Raw genomic sequence first — 17,632 nt, forward strand, 5'->3', positions numbered from 1 at the left:
GTAGAACAACTCGTCGAGTCTAAGGCAATCTTCATCGGACTCGCCGAGTTGCTCATCAAACTCGTCGAGTCCATAACTATTTTCATATGACTCGCCGAGTCAAGCTTGCGACTCACCGAGTCCGTTCAGTCCCTTTTTCCATACATACCTGATTTGAGCCATGCAACAGCTCCAAATCACAGATCCAAACTTCTAGGACATGCTTATCACGTATGCAGCGGCTCCAAATCACAGATCCAAACTTCTAGGGCATGCTTATCACGTAAAGTTGCGACGCGCTGATGGAACAATTTCTAGTTTGTGGTTATAAATAAAATAAAAATAATCATAAATAATTTATTTAAATAAAAAATTAAATTGGATTACTAATTTTAAAACTTGGCAGAAATGCAGAATTGGGAAAACTAAAGAGACGACTGGCAAACCCTCGCCCCACAAGCCCTTGAACTGTTGAACCACACCCCTTTACTGAAGACTGAAGACCGTAGTCACAGCTCTGGCGTCTGCTCCCCGGCGTTGCCCGCCGCCGATCCGTTAAATTCAGCCTCCTTCTCTAGCGGCTTCCAAGTAAGCTCCTCTTCTTTTGTTTATTCTTTTTGGACATCTAATTTCCAATTGGTATAACATGTTTTTGGTTACTCTGAAGTTCATGATTTGATTTTTTTTTGAGTATTTATCGTTCGTTTCGATTTCATCGGTTTTCTTAATGGATGTTTCAAATCAGAAACTTACATCTGAACATATTAATTGATTTGAAACCCTAAACCATTAATCTATCGTGCTTTTGAGACTATTTATAATCAAACTAGAGTTGCGAATTTCGATTATGGATGATGTACTAATTCAATTTTAATATAAGTTTTGTGTAAGATATCCTGTAACTACAACATAAACTTGTTCCTATTAGATGACATTGAAGATACGCTAAGAACAGATCTTAATACTTCAGGAGAAAAATAGGCTTTTTATGTAAAGTGCCTATCTTATTTCATTATATAATACTTATCTTTATGGATTCCGGAATTGCATATAATCAACATTGCTTATATCATTTTGGATTTTGTACTTATAAGAAAATGGACATCCACATATGAATAGTATGAAGATAACATAATACAGAGATTTTGGGAACAAAACTATCATCCAGTGGATGCCAATCTTTGAATTTACAGATTACATTATGATTCTAAACTTCTCTCTATCATATACGTTGGCAAATAACATTTATCTCTAACAATGTACTTTCGATGATATCTTTAGCTATTCAGAATTGTTGACCTTTTTATTAAACTGAAACATTTTCAGATTTTAATGGGGAAAAAGGTCAACAAGAAGGCAGCCCGCAGTGCTCAAAAGGACAAACGGATTCCATCTTTTTCTCCCAAAACAGTTTCACAAGACATCATTCCATCCATTGATACAGTCATCAATGGAGCTTCCGTTATTAAAGAGACTAAAACATGTCCTCATCTTGAAAAGGGCATCAATTTTGAAAACTTTTCCTTAAAAATAGCATCACTTGAGTCTCACAAATGTGATGATTGTAGAGAAAGTGTGAACGATAGAAGGACAAAAAAGGGAAAAAAGAATAAAGGAAATGGTTCAAAATCCGATTCCAATTCCAATTCCATATGGGTATGCTTGGAATGTGGTCATTTTTCATGTGGTGGTGTTGGGTTCCCAACAACCCCTCAAACCCATGCAGCACGCCATTCAAAACAAAATCACCATCCATTAGTTATAAAATTTGCAAACCCTAATTTAAGATGGTGTTTCATTTGCAATACACTTATTCCAGTTCAAAATGGAGAACAAAAAGACACATTATCCGAATTTGTTAAAGCATTAAAGACCCAATCGTTAGAAACCCGTAAAGATGTTGATGATAGTGATACAGCCGAGTTAAATTCCGTAAATACCCTTGAAAATGGTGGATACATAGTAAGGGGTTTAGTGAATTTAGGAAACACTTGTTTCTTCAATTCAGTTTTGCAAAATCTTTTGGCAATGGATAAATTGCGGGAGTATCTCTTGAGACTTGAGGGAACTTTAGGGCCTCTTATGGTGTCTTTAAAGAAACTTTTTATTGAAACTAGTCAATCAACAGGGGGCAAGAATGTCATTAATCCACGAGCCTTTTTTGGGTGTGTTTGTGTCAAGGCTCCACAATTTAGGGTATTTCAACAACATGATAGTCATGAATTGCTTCGATGCTTGCTTGATGGAATGTGTAATGAGGAATCTGGTATAAGAAAACGTTCTCAAAATGGTAATGCTACTCAAGAAAATGTTCCTACTTTTGTGGATACCATTTTTGGAGGACAAATTTCTAGCACTGTTAGTTGTTTGGAATGTGGGCATAATTCTGTAGTATATGAGCCATATTTAGATCTCTCATTACCTTTACCTACTAAAAGATCTCCTCCATCTAAAAGGGTTCAGTTGGTTTCTAAATCCAAGAAAACAAAACTTCCTCCAAAAAGAACGGGAAAATTTCGGTCAAAGAATAAAAAGGAAAAGGATTCCAAAGTAGACCAAAGTTTTATGAAAGTTTCAATCATTGAAGAAAACTCGGGACCCATAAAGTCTATTGAACCATGTGTTACTGGGAAAGTTGAATCTGTTGTTTTAGAGGAAACAACATCATGGTTGGATTACCTTGAACCAACTTCGGAATCATGTATTGAAGACATGTCAGGAATTCATGATTCCGGGAATAGCAATGAAGTTTCTTGGAGAGACGAATCCCATGTAAAAGTTCAAGAATCTGAAGTTACCTCAGCTATGGAATCACGTAATGAAGACCCGTCAGGAATTCAAGATTCCGGAAATAACAATGGAGTTTCTTGGAAAGATGAAGGCTACTTAAAAGTTCAAGAATCTGAAGTCGTCTCAACTACGGAATCACGTAATGAAGACCTTTCAGGAATTCAAGATTCCGGAGATAACAATGGAGTTTCTGGGAAAGATGAACCCCAGGTAAAAGTTCAAGAATCTAAAACTACGGAATCATATATTCCGGACACATCAGGAATCCAAGATTCCAGAAATAGCAACAATGCTTCTTGGAAAGATGAACCCCAGTTAAAAGTTGAAGGATCTGAAGTTACTTCAACTACGGAATCACAGAATCCGGACCCTTCAGGAATCCAAGATTCCGGAAACAGCAGCGTAGTTTCTTGGAAAGATGAAACCCAAATAAAAATCCAAGACTCTGAAGTTACCTCAACAACGGAATCACATAACAAAGACCCATCAGTGATTCAAAATTCTGGAAATAACACCGAAGTTTCAACAAGTGGTGGGAATGAAATTACAAAAGAACCCTTGGAAGTTGATGGGTTTGGAATCGGAGGTTTGTTTGATGAACCTGAGCTTGATATAAAACCCTTGTCAAATGGAGATGAAAAAAAAGGTTTAATGACTACAAGCAACAGTGAATCTGATCCTGATGATATTGATGACAATAATTCTCCAGTTTCAGTGGAGAAATGTTTGGCTTATTTCACTACCCCTGAGCTTCTAACAAAAACCGAACACGCGTGGCAGTGTGAACAATGTTCAAAACAACAAAGGACGAGACTAAAGAACAAAAACAAGGGTAAAAATGGAATTTCATGTGATTCAGGCGTTGACCACTCGCTTCCCAATGGGTTCGGGAGTCAGGATACTGAATCTTGCAGTGTAAACAAATCCAATGGTGAATGTAAGAAACATGAGTCAGATAGCAGCGAAGATGATGACGTGGATTCCAAGAGTCCCAAGGTGGCGAGAGATGCGTCTAAGAGGATTTTGATCAGTCGGGCCCCACCGGTTTTGACCGTTCATCTGAAAAGGTTCTGCCAAGATGCTCGGGGGCGTTTAAGTAAATTAAACGGCCATGTCAGCTTTAGAGATACAATCGATCTTAAACCCGACATGGACCCTAGGTATGTTTCTTTTCTTATACTAAGGCTATGCTTGGCGTATTAGCTGAAAAGTTAGTTGCTAATTGATAAAAAATGACATTTGGGCTATGTTTGGCTACTAGTTGAAAAGCTAGCTGATAGCTGAAAAGTTAGTTGATAAAAAATGGTGTTTGGTAAAACTAGCTGAAAGATATAAAATGACATAAAAGAACATTTAAAAGTATGTGTTTCTATAGTTAATTAAGGGGTATATTTGGAAATTTTTAAAAAAGCTCCTAAAAAGCTAGTCTAAGTAGCTTTTCAAAAAGATAGCTTATAAGCTAATTTTTGGTTTGCCAAACATGAAAACTTAAAAAAGTTTGAAAAATAAGCGAAGCTTATCTGCCAGCTGTGACGTTCCAAACATAGCCTTGGTAAAAACTAGCTGGAAGATTCAAAATGACATAAAAAGATATTTCCTATAATGAGTTTTCTATAACTAATTAGGGGTATATTTGGAATATTTTAAAAAAACTCCTTAAAATGTAGTCTAAACACCTTTTTAAAAAGCTAACTTATAAGCTATTTTTTGGCTTACCAAACATGACAATTTAAAAAAGTTCGAAAATAAACTAGCTCTGGCACACGTAGCCTAAAACTCTATTACACGACAAGACTGAATGTTAAAATGACCAAATCGTCCCTTTAATTGATTACAGTTGTTGTAAAGAAAAGGAGACATACAAATACAAATTAATGGGAGTGGTGGAGCATTTAGGGTCAATGAGGGGAGGCCATTATGTGGCATATGTGAAAGGAGGTGATTGCATATGGTATCATGCCAGTGATGCGTATATCCGTGTGACTTCTTTGGAGGAAGTTCTTCGGTGTGAGGCCTACATTTTGTTCTACGAAGCAATGTGAGTTTAAATTTTTTGATATTTTGTTTATTTAATTATTTTTAAAACTTCAATCCTTTGATTTTTCGGTATTCTTTTTGGGAAATCATGGGATGTTGTCAAATTTTGTCTCATGAGTATTCAATAGAGCGATATTTTTTCGTTGACGTTTTAAATTAATTTCTTGTAACTTTTGATTTGATATCGAGGAGTTAATGGCTCTCACTTACAGCCATACTTTTTGTTACTTGTAATCTTTGATGTTATTTGAATTTGGTCTGAGCTTGCTTTGATAATTCATATAACAAGGGAATAATGGTTTGAAAAGTTAACAATAACGTTCCATTAAATCATAAAGTAAATTCATTTTCAACTAAAGGATTTGGACCATAGTAGTTCTTACAATAAAACACTCAAGAAAGCACCAAGTTTAAAAACTAATTCACAATCAAGTTTCTAACAAAAATGATTGGTTTGTACTTGAGAACGTGTTGTTTTTTTATATGAATTTAATACTTTAGCCACTTGTTTGTGAAGTATATTTACCATACATTATGTAACTTAATATAAATGCATGTCGCTACCACAGTGTTGTTTGTTGTTATATAAAATAAGTTTATGACCTTTCTACGCATTTTTGTATCACAAATATCTCGTAAAATACATTAATTTGGCTAAGTGTTGTTTATTGTTATATATGATAAGTTTTATTGGAACCAAATGGCATATTTTCTATCGTTTTTTCATTATTTATATTTAATCTATTTAAATTAATAATGAATTCACGATAAAGTAACATTATAGTACTTATATTTATATTTAATTTATTTAAATTAATAATAAATTCACGTAACAGTAACATTATAGTCAGTCGCCTCGTCCCTTGCTTTTCCATTGCTTTGATCCTTTGTGTCTTTAAAACCTTTCTTAATTATTGCTTTGATCCTTTGTGTCTTTAAAACATTTCTTAATTAAGTGGAGAATTCGTTCCTACTTGAGTGTACCAATGAGCCTGTAGGCAAGGTCATTACTATTTTAACGCATAGACATGAGGTTGTCTGTCTCACTAGTATTTGAATTGGAATGCCAAGCGGAGGAGTGTAATTGACTTATCGTGCTATCCGACTTGTATGTGAAATGTATTTCGTACTCGTAATTGATCCCTGCCTAGCGAAAGGTATGCTTCAATGAAAAGAACACAACACTAGTAGTGCCCCTTTTGACGACCAAGTTTGGTAGGCTTCACGTGGCTAGGAAGGTATAGTCCCATGCGTCCGTTTGTGGATCGCGGTTCGTCAGCAGAAGCATTCTCAGCTTCCAAAGAAGATGAAGCTACTGAGATAGGAATTAGTAACTGCTTTTCCGGCTGATAAAGCTATTGAGAAAGCCAACAATTCTATCTGTTTATTTCGAATATCTTAGATCGAACATTACACCAGAATTCACAACTCAAATTCTTGATTTAGAAATTATATCAATCAATGGCTAGTCAAACTTAGAAGAAAGAAAGCCAAAACCTTCATGACTAGGACAAAAAAAGACGAATGGAATCCTTTCCTTTTGCCTCTATGGCCATCCGATCCTCTCAAGAAGACCATTAGTTAGAGTACTTTCATTCGTCTAAGGATGCCTAACTGCCGCACCGATCATTCGCATCCGATCCTCTCAAGAAGACCATTAGTTAGAGTACTTTCATTCGTCTAAGGATGCTTAATTGCTGCACTGATCATTCGCGCGCGCGCGCGCGCGCGCGGGGGGGGGGGGGGGGGGGGTGGGACTGTTAAGTAGGTAGTTTATTTGGAGCGGATGCCTCCTAAAGAGTATGGTCTAATGGTGCCACTTTTATAAGAAATAAGGATGAAAGGACCATAAGTGACAGGTGAGGCAAGTTAGGAGCTAGATGGAGGGTCACCTACCTCATTTTGCAGGGAAGAACGATTTGGAGTAGGGAGGAGAGCACATATGGCTATTTTGATGACGAAAAGAAGATCTAGAATTGTTTTTGAAGCCATCAAAGTATCTGGAAGTCAGGGTTGGAATTTAGCACTTGAAGGTATCATCTCTCACTCTTATCACATCTTGATTTGAACCTAGGGTTTGTATTGAGCCAAAATCCGATGATGGTGAGTCAACTGATTGTTAAATTCTTGATTCGTGATTGAATTTTATGTTAGAACTCCCATCCTTCATTGAATCAACTCCAATTTTGTTTTAATGAAGTTTTGGTTGAGATATGTAGCTTTACTCGCCATTAATGGAGAACAACTCCTTGAACCATGAATTAAGAGGCGTTGGTTAATTGAAATTATGATTTCAATGATTCAAATCTAATCCTATATGATTTGGAACATTGATTGTTCATTAAGTAGTCATGGAGTGAATCAATTGAAGAGACCTCTCTTGGATATAGCTTTGTGAAGAGTTTAATGGATGGAATCCCAAATTCCATTCCATGAATTCCAAAGAATTAAGCTCTATGAGTTATTTTAAGCTATATAAATTATTTTTGAGGGAATTATTGATAGAATTAGAGCTTAGATGAATCATTGTTAGCAATTTGATAATTAAAGAGATAATAAGACCTTTGTTGTTATTATGATGTTCATATAAGCATCCTACAACTTCTATGACCTGTAAAGGTCTTAATGATTAATTCATAGTAAGGAAAAGATTTGATTGAGTCAAAGTAGTGTTAATATAACTTTAGGTCATTAAGATCCCATGGTAAAGTTTGGTGAAGAACGAAATCAAGAATGACAAAGTATGATGCCTTAATAAGAAATTTGGCATGAATGCGTAGTGCTGCAACATTACACGTCCGTGTTATGTTTTGACTTGGAAAAACATGGCCATGTAATGAGGCTGTGAAGGGCATTATACGATCGTGTAATGCCAAGGAAAAATGTTACATGGGCCTTGTACTATTCTAAAAAGGAAAAATGCTATCTTGAGTTTGGCTTATCCGTTTTGAGTCCCATTCTTCTAACACTCTCTTATAGATAAAATATAAAATTAATTTAGAAAATAGGTTTGAAATAAGTCCTAAGGTTATTTTAGTTAATTTAGTAACCAATGCTTGGTATTGTTTATAGATGGTTGTTGAGGTGAAGTGAAGAGTAAAAAACATAAGAGAGCATTCAATAAGGAGTCAGGGTGAGTTATAACACTCGGTTTCAGATTTGCTTCTTTATTCGGGGTTGTGACCCAATCTCTAGTGGTCATGAGGGTTAGGGCCTTGGGAAAGAAAGAATCTGGCCCTTCTCGGGTGTGGGTGTTATGGTTTAAGTGATCCAAGTGTTCGATTGTGTCTTTAGAGGCCAATGGTATAATCGTAATTTGATAATTTGGTCTTTTATGGATTTTGGGTTTTGTTCGGGAGGTTTAAGGCTTGGGTGTTTTGTTAGAAGCGTAGAGCTTCTTGCCACCTTTCCGTGTATATAAGGTTCGTTGGAAACGGACCTAAGATGAGGAAGTTATGACATTTTGAAAATTTTGGCAGAAACGACCCTTATTGGAAAAGGCTTGCGTTTCAATCCCATGCATGCATGGTAGAAGGCACGTGCCTGGGTGAGTACGCCCAACGTAGTGGTTAGAGTGCCATACCCTAATTTTTAGGGTTTGGGCACTATTTAAACATCTTTATGAGCTCAAGGATCTTTCCTTTCTCAGCCTCCATTGAATTCTAGCCTTATTTCGGAAACCCTAATCTCATCTTGAGTGTTTGAGAGATCCAAGTGTGCTTTTTGGTGTGTATTTGCTCATTTTCAAGAAAAGGGTGCTTGATGGTAGCTTGTGGTTCAAATGAGGACGTTAGGGATGTCAAAAATCCCTGTGGGACCCCGATACCGTACAGGACTAATTTATAAAAAAATTCGGGAGCGGGGGCGATATTAACTCCCGTTTATTTTCGGGACCGGGAGCGGGAATGAGTATTACTGTCCCGTACTCCCGCGGGGGCCCCGTTTATATTTAAATAAAAAAATATATATTTAATTTAAAATAAGAAATTTTGGCAATTAGGGCTTGAGTGCTTGAGCTTGACCGCAGAGGCGCAGACCCCTTGACACGGCTTCAACTTTTCTGTGTTCCAAGTTCCAACTTCCGTCAATACACAACACAATACTCAATTACAGAATTACTCCATAACTCGATTAGACGATTACTCCTTATACAAATGAAGAATTGAAGTGATGAAGTCTGAAGAGTGAAGTTGTGACCGAGTTCCGACCGAGAGCGACAATCCAAGTTCCGACCGACGAATGAAGAATTGAAATCGGAAGAGTGAAGACGAGGCAGCGATTAGCAAACAAGGTAGCGTGTCCTTTCTTCCCGACTCTTAGGCAACGAACGAGGCAGCGTCGCAGGCTTGCAACGACCGTCTTTTGCATTCCATTTTCCACGCACGGTAATGTTTACCCTTCTGCATTCCAGTTCTGCATTCCCGTTTCTCAATTTGATAAATAACTCACAAATGTCTCAAGTTCTGCATTCTCGTTTCTCAATCTCATGCATTCCGGTTTCTCAATCTCAAGTTCAAAAACTTGTATGACTGTATCCAGTGTCTAAACCTTAGGGCTCAGGGCAGAAAAAATATGCTTGCACTGTTGGTTTAATCCAGATTAAACCACTACCTTAGGGGCTGAAACTGGAGATTTGAAATTGGTTCCAATGATTTTAAGTTATTCATCTTCAAATTTCTGATACAAAAAATTATTCTTACATTAATGACTAAATAATTATTTAAATAAATAAATGTTTATACGAGAAATATATGAAATTGCCCCTGTGATTATGATGAGATTTGCATGCTCCACATAACATGTTTGGAAACATATTTCCTTCTGTTTGTGTTTCTGTTTGTGAACCTTGTTTTGACTTTTTGAGATCAAATGCAATGGAGTTTATTTATATAGTAATATGAAGTGCATAACTCCACAAGACTGTTTGTGTAAAAAAACTTGTGTGAAATTAATAAATGCTGTCAAATTACTAAATGTCTCCATACATGTATTTTTTAGCTAGATAAGTCATATACATGATTTCTCATCGATTGTTTGTGTAAATCATTTTCAGATTTTTGTAATCATGTCTTCAGCAGAACTGAATCAACCCAATGATTCAAACACGGTTAATGATACTGCCAATTCTGCAGTTAACTGTAACGAGAAACAAATTAAATTCACATCTCCAATGTGGCATCATTTCACTTATGAAGAAGTTAATGGAACCAAAAAGGCTGTTTGTAAGTATTGTAGAAAGGAAATTACTTATACAACCAAAAATGGAACCAAAGGGATGCATTCTCACCATAAGTCATGCAAAATACGAATTGGGCAAAAGAAAATTGATGATTTTCAGAGTCAGTTAACCGGAAAAAGATCTAAGACGGATGAAAGTGGGGGATCAATTTTAGCAACACATCGGTTTAATTATGACGATTCCCGAACCGATCTTGCTAAAATGATCACAAAACATGATTACCCACTTAGAATTGTTGAACACGAAGGCTTTAGAGATTTTTGTCAGGGACTTCAACCACTTTTTAGGCCTATTTGTAGAAACACAGCTAGATCTGATGTCATGAAGTTGTACGGGGAGGAAAAGGCAAGGATGATGCATTTTTTGGAGAGTATTCAAGGTAGGATTGCAATAACTACCGACATGTGGACTGCCAACTACCAAAAAAAAAGGATACATGACAGTGACAACCCATTTCATTGATGATTCTTGGCAATTACAAAGTCGTCTTTTGAGGTAATGCTTAATTTATATTGATTTCTTTAATCAATCAGTATGCATTCTTTAATTAAATTGAATTTACTTTGTTAACTGGTAGGTTTATATATGTGCCATGCCCCCATACTGCTGAGAAACTAACTAATGTGTTGATGAATAGTTTGTTGGACTGGAACATAGATAAAAAATTATCAACTTTAACTGTTGATAATTGTTCAACAAATAATTGCATGACAGATTTGATGGTAGACAAACTACCTTTTGATAGCTTGATTTTAGGTAGAAGCTTGTTTCATATGCGATGTGCTGCGCATATTTTGAATTTAATTGTGAGGAGTGGGTTGGATGTTTTTGGACATGGGATTGAGAAAGTGCGTAACAACTGTAGTTTTTGGACAGCTACACCAAAAAGACATGATACATTTCAAAAAAATGCAAAGTGCGAGAATGTTTCTTGTGAAAAAAAACCTAGTTGTTGATTGTAAAACACGATGGAATTCTACGTATTTAATGCTTTCCACGGCTTTGAAATACAAGAAGGTGTTTTATCGGTTACAACAACGTGAGCCCCAATATAAGAATGCACCTGATGAGAAAGAGTAGGCTTTGGCAAGTGAGCTTTGTGATAGACTAAAAATCTTTTATAATGTCACTGAATTATTTTCGGGAACAAAATATCCAACAACCAACATTTTTTTCCCCAAAATATGTGAAATAAAGATTGCTCTAAAGAAATGGGATACATCTAGTTTCATTGAAATAAGCGAAATGTCCGAAAATATGATTACAAAGTTTGACGAGTATTGGAAAGAAAGTCACGGGGTGTTGGCTATGGCGATAATATTGGATCCAAGGTTTAAGATGAAGCTCCTAGAGTATTGTTTTCCTATTATCTATGGAGTAGATAATGCAAAAGATGAAATTCAGAAAGTGCGTCAAATTTGTGAAGATATATATTTGCGATATGAGTCATGTGTTATGAGTCAAGCAAGTAATGATGATATTACTACTAAGCCCACTTCTAGTCGAGATGCAGCTCTCGTAAGTGACATGGACTCATTAGATGCTTTCTTTTCATGGAATTCTGCTACTAGTGAAGTTTTTGTGAAAAATGAATTAGAAAAGTACTTAGAGGAAGACACTTTACCCCGGATTCATGAGTTTGATTTGTTAGGTTGGTGGAAGTTAAATGGGGTTAAGTATCCTACATTGTGTTTGATTGCAAAAGACATATTAGCCATTCCTATCTCCACTGTTGCTTCAAAGTCTTCTTTTTCTACAAGTGGTAGAATCGTTAGTCCACATAGGAGTAGACTTCTTCCGTCAACAATTGAAGCTATCATATGCACTCAAAATTAGCTATGGGCGGTAAAAAAGGTATGTATGAATTTTCTTGAACCATTGTTTTCTAATTCATTTTAATATATTATGCTTATTACCTTTATTTATTTTTTCTTTCTTAGGTTGTATTATTGATGGTGATGATGTACATTCCGATGAAGACGATGAGGGACTTGAGGTAAGATTGTTCAATTTGTCGTTTTCTATTGAATAAACTAATATAATAATTTATTTTATTATTATTTTTGTTATTTATTTAGGGAGTATATTCGAATGTCAGTGAATGAAGAGTTGAAGGAAATTAACGGATACTGAAGATGTAGTGAATTGTGTTTTATATTTGTAATTTTGGATTTGTCGTATTTTGCATTTGTAATGTTAGATTTGTCTTCGTAAGATTGTTGGATTTATTTTTGTAAGATTGTAAGATTGATGGAATTGTTGGATTTTTAATTTTTTTAGTTTCTAAAAGATTAGGTTTTAGGCTTTTAAATTTATTAAAAATAGTATTTTTGCCAAAAATAAAACAGTTTTTTAGCAAAAAAAAAAAACCCAATTTTAAGTCGGGGAACCGAGGGAACGGGGGCGGGACCGGGGGCGACGGAGGTAACCGGGGGCGGGACCCGGGGCTATGTAAACGGGGGAACCGGGGACGGGAGCGGGAGCGGGGGTAACAATTGATTTCGGGGGCGGGGGCACCTATTCCCGCTCCCGTTGCCCCCGTTGACATCCCTAGAGGACGTTTAGATCTAGACTTTTGGCTTCATTTCCAGCCCACTCAAGGTATAAAGTTATCATCTTGACTTCTTATTGTTCAAATTTGAGTTTAGGGCACGAGTAAGGGTTTTTATGGTGTATTAAGTTCTCCTTGTGAGTTTGAGCCACTCCAAGAGCTTGGAGTGATAGATCTTGCCTCTTTTGATGTTTCTAATTCATAAAAATGTTTGCTTGATGTTTAGAAATGGTCCATGCATGTTCTAGTTGGATTATGTTGGGTTTTAATGGATTAAGTTGGTTGTTGGGTCCCATTGAGTCATGTAAATACATAAAGGCACCGACTTTATGCTTTAAGAGTGTAGTTGGAAGGTCTTCTAAGGTTTTGATGCAAGGACTTAACGGATTAAGATGTTTTTTGAGTTTTGGAGAAATTATGGTTACGCCTCGAGTAACTGATGGTACGCCCAACATACCTTCTTTTGATCGCAATCTAGAATTCCTCGAGTATGCCCAATGTAGCTTAGCGTATGCCCCATGTTCGTCATCAGATGGGTTTTGGGTTTGTTTCATTTTGGGCTTCGCACCCTCGGACCACTTTGTTGCTTTGGGTCTTTTGGGCTAACTGAGATTTGTTATTGACTAAGGAATTATTGGGCTTTAGGACAAGGCCCATATAGGGTTGGTCCCAATTTGGAAAATTAGGCCATTAATGGGCTTTTATGGATCTTGTAGTTTTGGGCCTTTTTGGCTTTGGGCTTGGGCCTCAATTTTGGTTCATGTTGGGTCAGGGCTAAAGTGATCATTTTACCCCAAGTATGGATTATGGATCATAGTTTGGAATCCAATTGCTAATTTGGTATTGATAGCCGGAGGAGTCGTCAGAACAATAGCTAAGGATTTCTTTCAGGGAGCTTCTGCATTCGAGGTGAGTCTCCTCACTGTCCCATGGGTCGAAGGCACCAATGCCGGCCCATATGGTTTAGGTACTGTAGGAAGACTGGGGGGTAACCCTTGGTAGTTTGTATGAAAAACCAAGAGGCAACTCTTGACTATTATAAAAAAGTAGAGTTACTTCTTTTTTCCTGACCGGATCAATAAAGTTATGAAAGATTTTGATTTATTTATCTCTGATTTTATATATAATGGATTTACCTGGACTAATACATGATTTTCTTTTAGTCTTTTTGGGATTGGGTCTTATATTAGGGGGTCTGGGAGTAGTATTACTTCCCAATCCTATTTATTCTGCCTTTTAGTTGGGACTGGTTTTTGTTTGTATATCTTTATTCTATATTCTATCAAACTCCCATTTTGTAGCTGCTGCGCAGCTCCTTATTTACGTAGGAGCCATAAATGTTTTAATAATTTTTGCTGTGATGTTCATAAATGGTTCAGAATATTCCAAAGATTTCCATCTTTGGACCGTTGGAGATGGAATAACTTCGGTGGTATGTACAAGTCTTTTTGTTTCACTAATTACTACTATTCCAGATACGTCATGGTACGGAATTATTTGGACTACAAAAGCAAACCAGATTATAGAACAAGATTTGATAAGTAATAGTCAACAAATTGGGATTCATTTATCAACAGATTTTTTTCTTCCGTTTGAATTCATTTCAATAATCCTTTTAGTTGCGTTAATCGGCGCAATTGCTGTAGCTCGTCAATAATAACTCTTTAGAACTGGGAAAAACCTTGTTATGAGCTATCACATGCATTTCCTTTTTTCTATTTTTGTATATAAAATACAAATTGTTTCTTAGTAGTAGTCTGATCTATTCCCAATATAATATATTCCTTTATTCCATTACTCGTTATATTCTAGTCAATCCAATTGGTTAAATTGTTGTTCATATTGAAATGAATCGAGATTGATAAGGAGTTGGTTAATGATGCTCGAACAATATTGTTTTGATTATTTAATTCAAAATATTGTTTTGAATTTGATGGGCTAAATTTGAAAAAATCCTCTTTTTGCTTTCCGTTGATATTTTGATTTTCACTAAAATTGGAATTGATATTCAAATTAAAAAGAAATAATTTGCTTGGAATAAACCAAGGTTTCTCTTTATATTTATGATAAAGTCTCACAAACTTTGGAAAGAAAAAAACTTTCGGATTGGAGATGAGGCAATTTAAGATTAAGATTTTTTCATTCATTCCCATCCAATCAAAAAAATACCTTTTTGTAATTTATTTCCAAATTTGAATCAATCGGAAGATAAAAAAGACCATTATTATGAATTTTATCCTTTATTTGGTCCTTATTAGGTTCAACCTTAATATTTTTATTAATTTTATACAAAAATTTTCTATCTTTATTTTTTTCCATATATATAATATCACTTTTTCCTAAATAATTCTTGCTAGGAATATTCTTGAGTATGCTAAAATTTTTTTCTTTATTTCTGGTAGAATTTTCTTGGTTATTATTTGTTTCTAATGATGATCTATAAATATAGTAGTTATTTTTAGTTTCAGAATGAATATATTTATATGATAAAAGATCATATCTATAGTTTTTTTTTTAAATTATCCTCTTTATTTGGTAATAAATAGACTTTCGAATTTTGTTTTTTTTTTGAATCAAGTAATTGGTCTTTTTCAGAGGAATACCATTTGTTTAAATCTTTATTTTGAGACGTATGGCATTGGTTGATTCTATTTCGCCATTTTTGGGGGATTAATCTAGACGATGTAATCTGAGATAAATCGTATTGATAATGACCTCTTAACCAGTTTTTCCATGGATTCATTCCATAATTTGGAAGTTTATTATGTCTTAATTCGGAATGAAATATGCCTTGTCTTCCAAAAAAATCCTTTATTTCAGTCTTAAGAAAAAAAGACGGTCCATTATATTGAAGAATAGATCTTAACTTATTGAAGTTAATAATCTGCGTTTGTGATAATTTGAAAAATACATATTTTTGTGACAAGTAAGATAAATCAAAAAAAATATCTGACTTCCGCTTACTATTTCTAAGATTATCAAAAGCCCTTTTTATAGTCATAGACAAAATAAAGTCAATTTTATTTTGTTTTGTTTTATTAATCCTTTCTTGATTTGTTTCATTATTGTTAATGTATTTATCATTATCAATAATTTTTTTTGTTGATTGGATAAAAAGTTGTTGAGGGATTCTGCGCATATTAATGATACATAGAAAGATCTCTATGTATATTTTTTCAATGAAAAATTTAACTAATAATTCAATATTTTTTATTTTTAATATTTTCAAAATTTTTTGGGATGATTCTGCATTATTAATTTTATTTTTTTTCATTATTTCTATTTCATTTCTGATTGTCTTTCTTCTATCAATCCTATGTTTCATTTCTTCTTCTGCCTGTGAATAATTTGTCCAACCTGTAGATCGAATTTGACTAAGTGATTCATGAATTATCTGATTGCTGATTATGGAATCCTTTTCTGTTTGAGTTTCACTTGATTCATATATTTCTCTCGGTAGAAATAATGGAATTTTATTTCCTTTTAAAAGTTCTTTTATTTTTTGTTTTATAAAGAAAAATGCTTTTGCTTCTTTCTTTTTTATTTTTTGAAAAATTCTTCGAACTCTAAAATTTAATTTTCTGATTTCGACTTTATAGTCTATATCTTTAAAAATGGGTTCAAAAAAGGAAGGTGTTTTTCGAGGAGGACCAAAAGGATGTTCCGTTTCCATTCCCAAAATTGTTAAAAAACAAGAATCAAAATCCTCTTGTTGCTTTAGATCTCTATCAGAATCATAGAGTCTTAGCTTAGATCTGTGCCAAGGTTTCAAATGAAAAGGATATAGGATTTTTATCTGAAAACCTCTGCTTAACCAATTTTTAGGAAATTTTGTTTTGGAGAATTGAAGACCATTAGAGCTGCATTTTAGATAAATTTCTCTATTCCAATCTCGGAAATCCTCATCCCATTCCGGAGATTGCCGTAATAAAGTACGGACAATATTCTTAGCTATTATCAATAAAGGTAATTTAATATATTTTCTAAAAGTTGATTGAGCTAGTAACAGAATACCTCTTGTTTTGTGTCCATGTGGAATGGTCTCCCAGAATTCCATTACGTATTCCTGGTTGTTTCTTTTTGGGGGGGATTGTTTATTTAAAATTTCGAATTCTGACTTTTTACCCAACCGATCTTTAATATTTAAAAAAAGTTTGATTAGGTCGGATATAGGAAAAGGGAAATCTTGCTTTTTTTCCAAAAAAAGCGGGGAATGAGGATTTCCTTGATACGGTCCCCAAATAACCAATTTACGCCTTTGAGCGCGCATAGATCCTTTGATTACGGATCGACGAAAATCTGGTTCTTCCAAATAACTTATAAAACCCAAATCTTTATTATTAAATTTTTTATCAATATTAGAATTATCAATATTAGAAGTAGAATAGCGATATTATTAATAGTAATAAAAAAAATAGTAATAAAAAAGTAACCAACTGTATAATATTATCATCTAATGAGTTATAGTATATTAGTTGTTAGAGTATATTAGTTATAGTTATCACGAATAATGATAAGTCATCTGTTGAATCATCAAATCTTCCTATTTTCAATTAGGCCAATGAAATCCATTGTAAAGATTATAGATCAATCAAAGAAAAATAAGTGGACCTGACCCATTGAATCATTACTATATCCGCTATTCTGATATTCATATTCAATAGAGATGAAATTGGAACAAGTTGACCTTTTATTTATTTTCATTTCTTTGGACTCCGCAAGAATTTGTCGATATTTCCAATTCAATCGTCTTGTTCCTAGATGTTCTATAGGAATAAATTGTCATTTGGTTCCTTCATGGAGAACCTTTTATTTTAAGTCAAAAGATAAGAAAAATTTTCACTATCTTTCTTTGATTACAGGATCAAGATTAATTTATATCTATATAATATTTCTATATTTAGATTTATAGCTATGAGATCGCGGCTTGATAAAAATTTCCATTTCGTTGCATCCAAGATTTTTGTTCTGACAATCGTATGAAGAATGGATGCGAGAAAAAGACTCTCATTCCCAGTTTCCTATTTATTTTATTG

General features: G+C 34.6%; 1 protein-coding gene and 1 long non-coding RNA gene across 2 annotated transcripts; both read left to right on the plus strand.

Annotated features, from left to right (window-relative positions):
• Positions 1–405: 405 nt before the first annotated feature.
• Positions 406–4,962, plus strand: LOC145038527 (ubiquitin carboxyl-terminal hydrolase 2-like). The gene is made up of 3 exons (XM_078986865.1): positions 406–567; positions 1,306–3,929; positions 4,607–4,962. The coding sequence occupies exons 2-3, from the start codon at positions 1,312–1,314 to the stop codon at positions 4,809–4,811; spliced, it is 2,823 nt and encodes a 940-aa protein (XP_078842991.1). The 5' UTR covers positions 406–567; positions 1,306–1,311; the 3' UTR covers positions 4,812–4,962.
• Positions 4,963–9,865: 4,903 nt separating this feature from the next.
• LOC145038656 (uncharacterized) lies at positions 9,866–12,292 on the plus strand. Its single transcript, XR_013679486.1, has 4 exons — positions 9,866–10,540; positions 10,623–11,899; positions 11,986–12,041; positions 12,124–12,292. It is a non-coding gene; the product is annotated as an uncharacterized LOC145038656 (long non-coding RNA).
• The last annotated feature ends 5,340 nt before the right edge of the window (positions 12,293–17,632 follow it).

The sequence above is a fragment of the Lactuca saligna genome, chromosome 1, assembly GCF_052625555.1.
Source record: "Lactuca saligna cultivar CGN05327 chromosome 1, ASM5262555v1, whole genome shotgun sequence".
Taxonomy (NCBI): Eukaryota; Viridiplantae; Streptophyta; class Magnoliopsida; order Asterales; family Asteraceae; genus Lactuca; species Lactuca saligna.

Coding starts and splice junctions, on each gene's coding strand:
- LOC145038527 (XM_078986865.1), top strand. CDS start 1,312: ATGGGGAAAAAGGTCAACAAGAAGGCAGCCCGCAGTGCTCAAAAGGAC. Junction 3,930..4,606: donor AAACCCGACATGGACCCTAG/GTATGTTTCTTT, acceptor AATTGATTACAG/TTGTTGTAAAGAAAAGGAGA.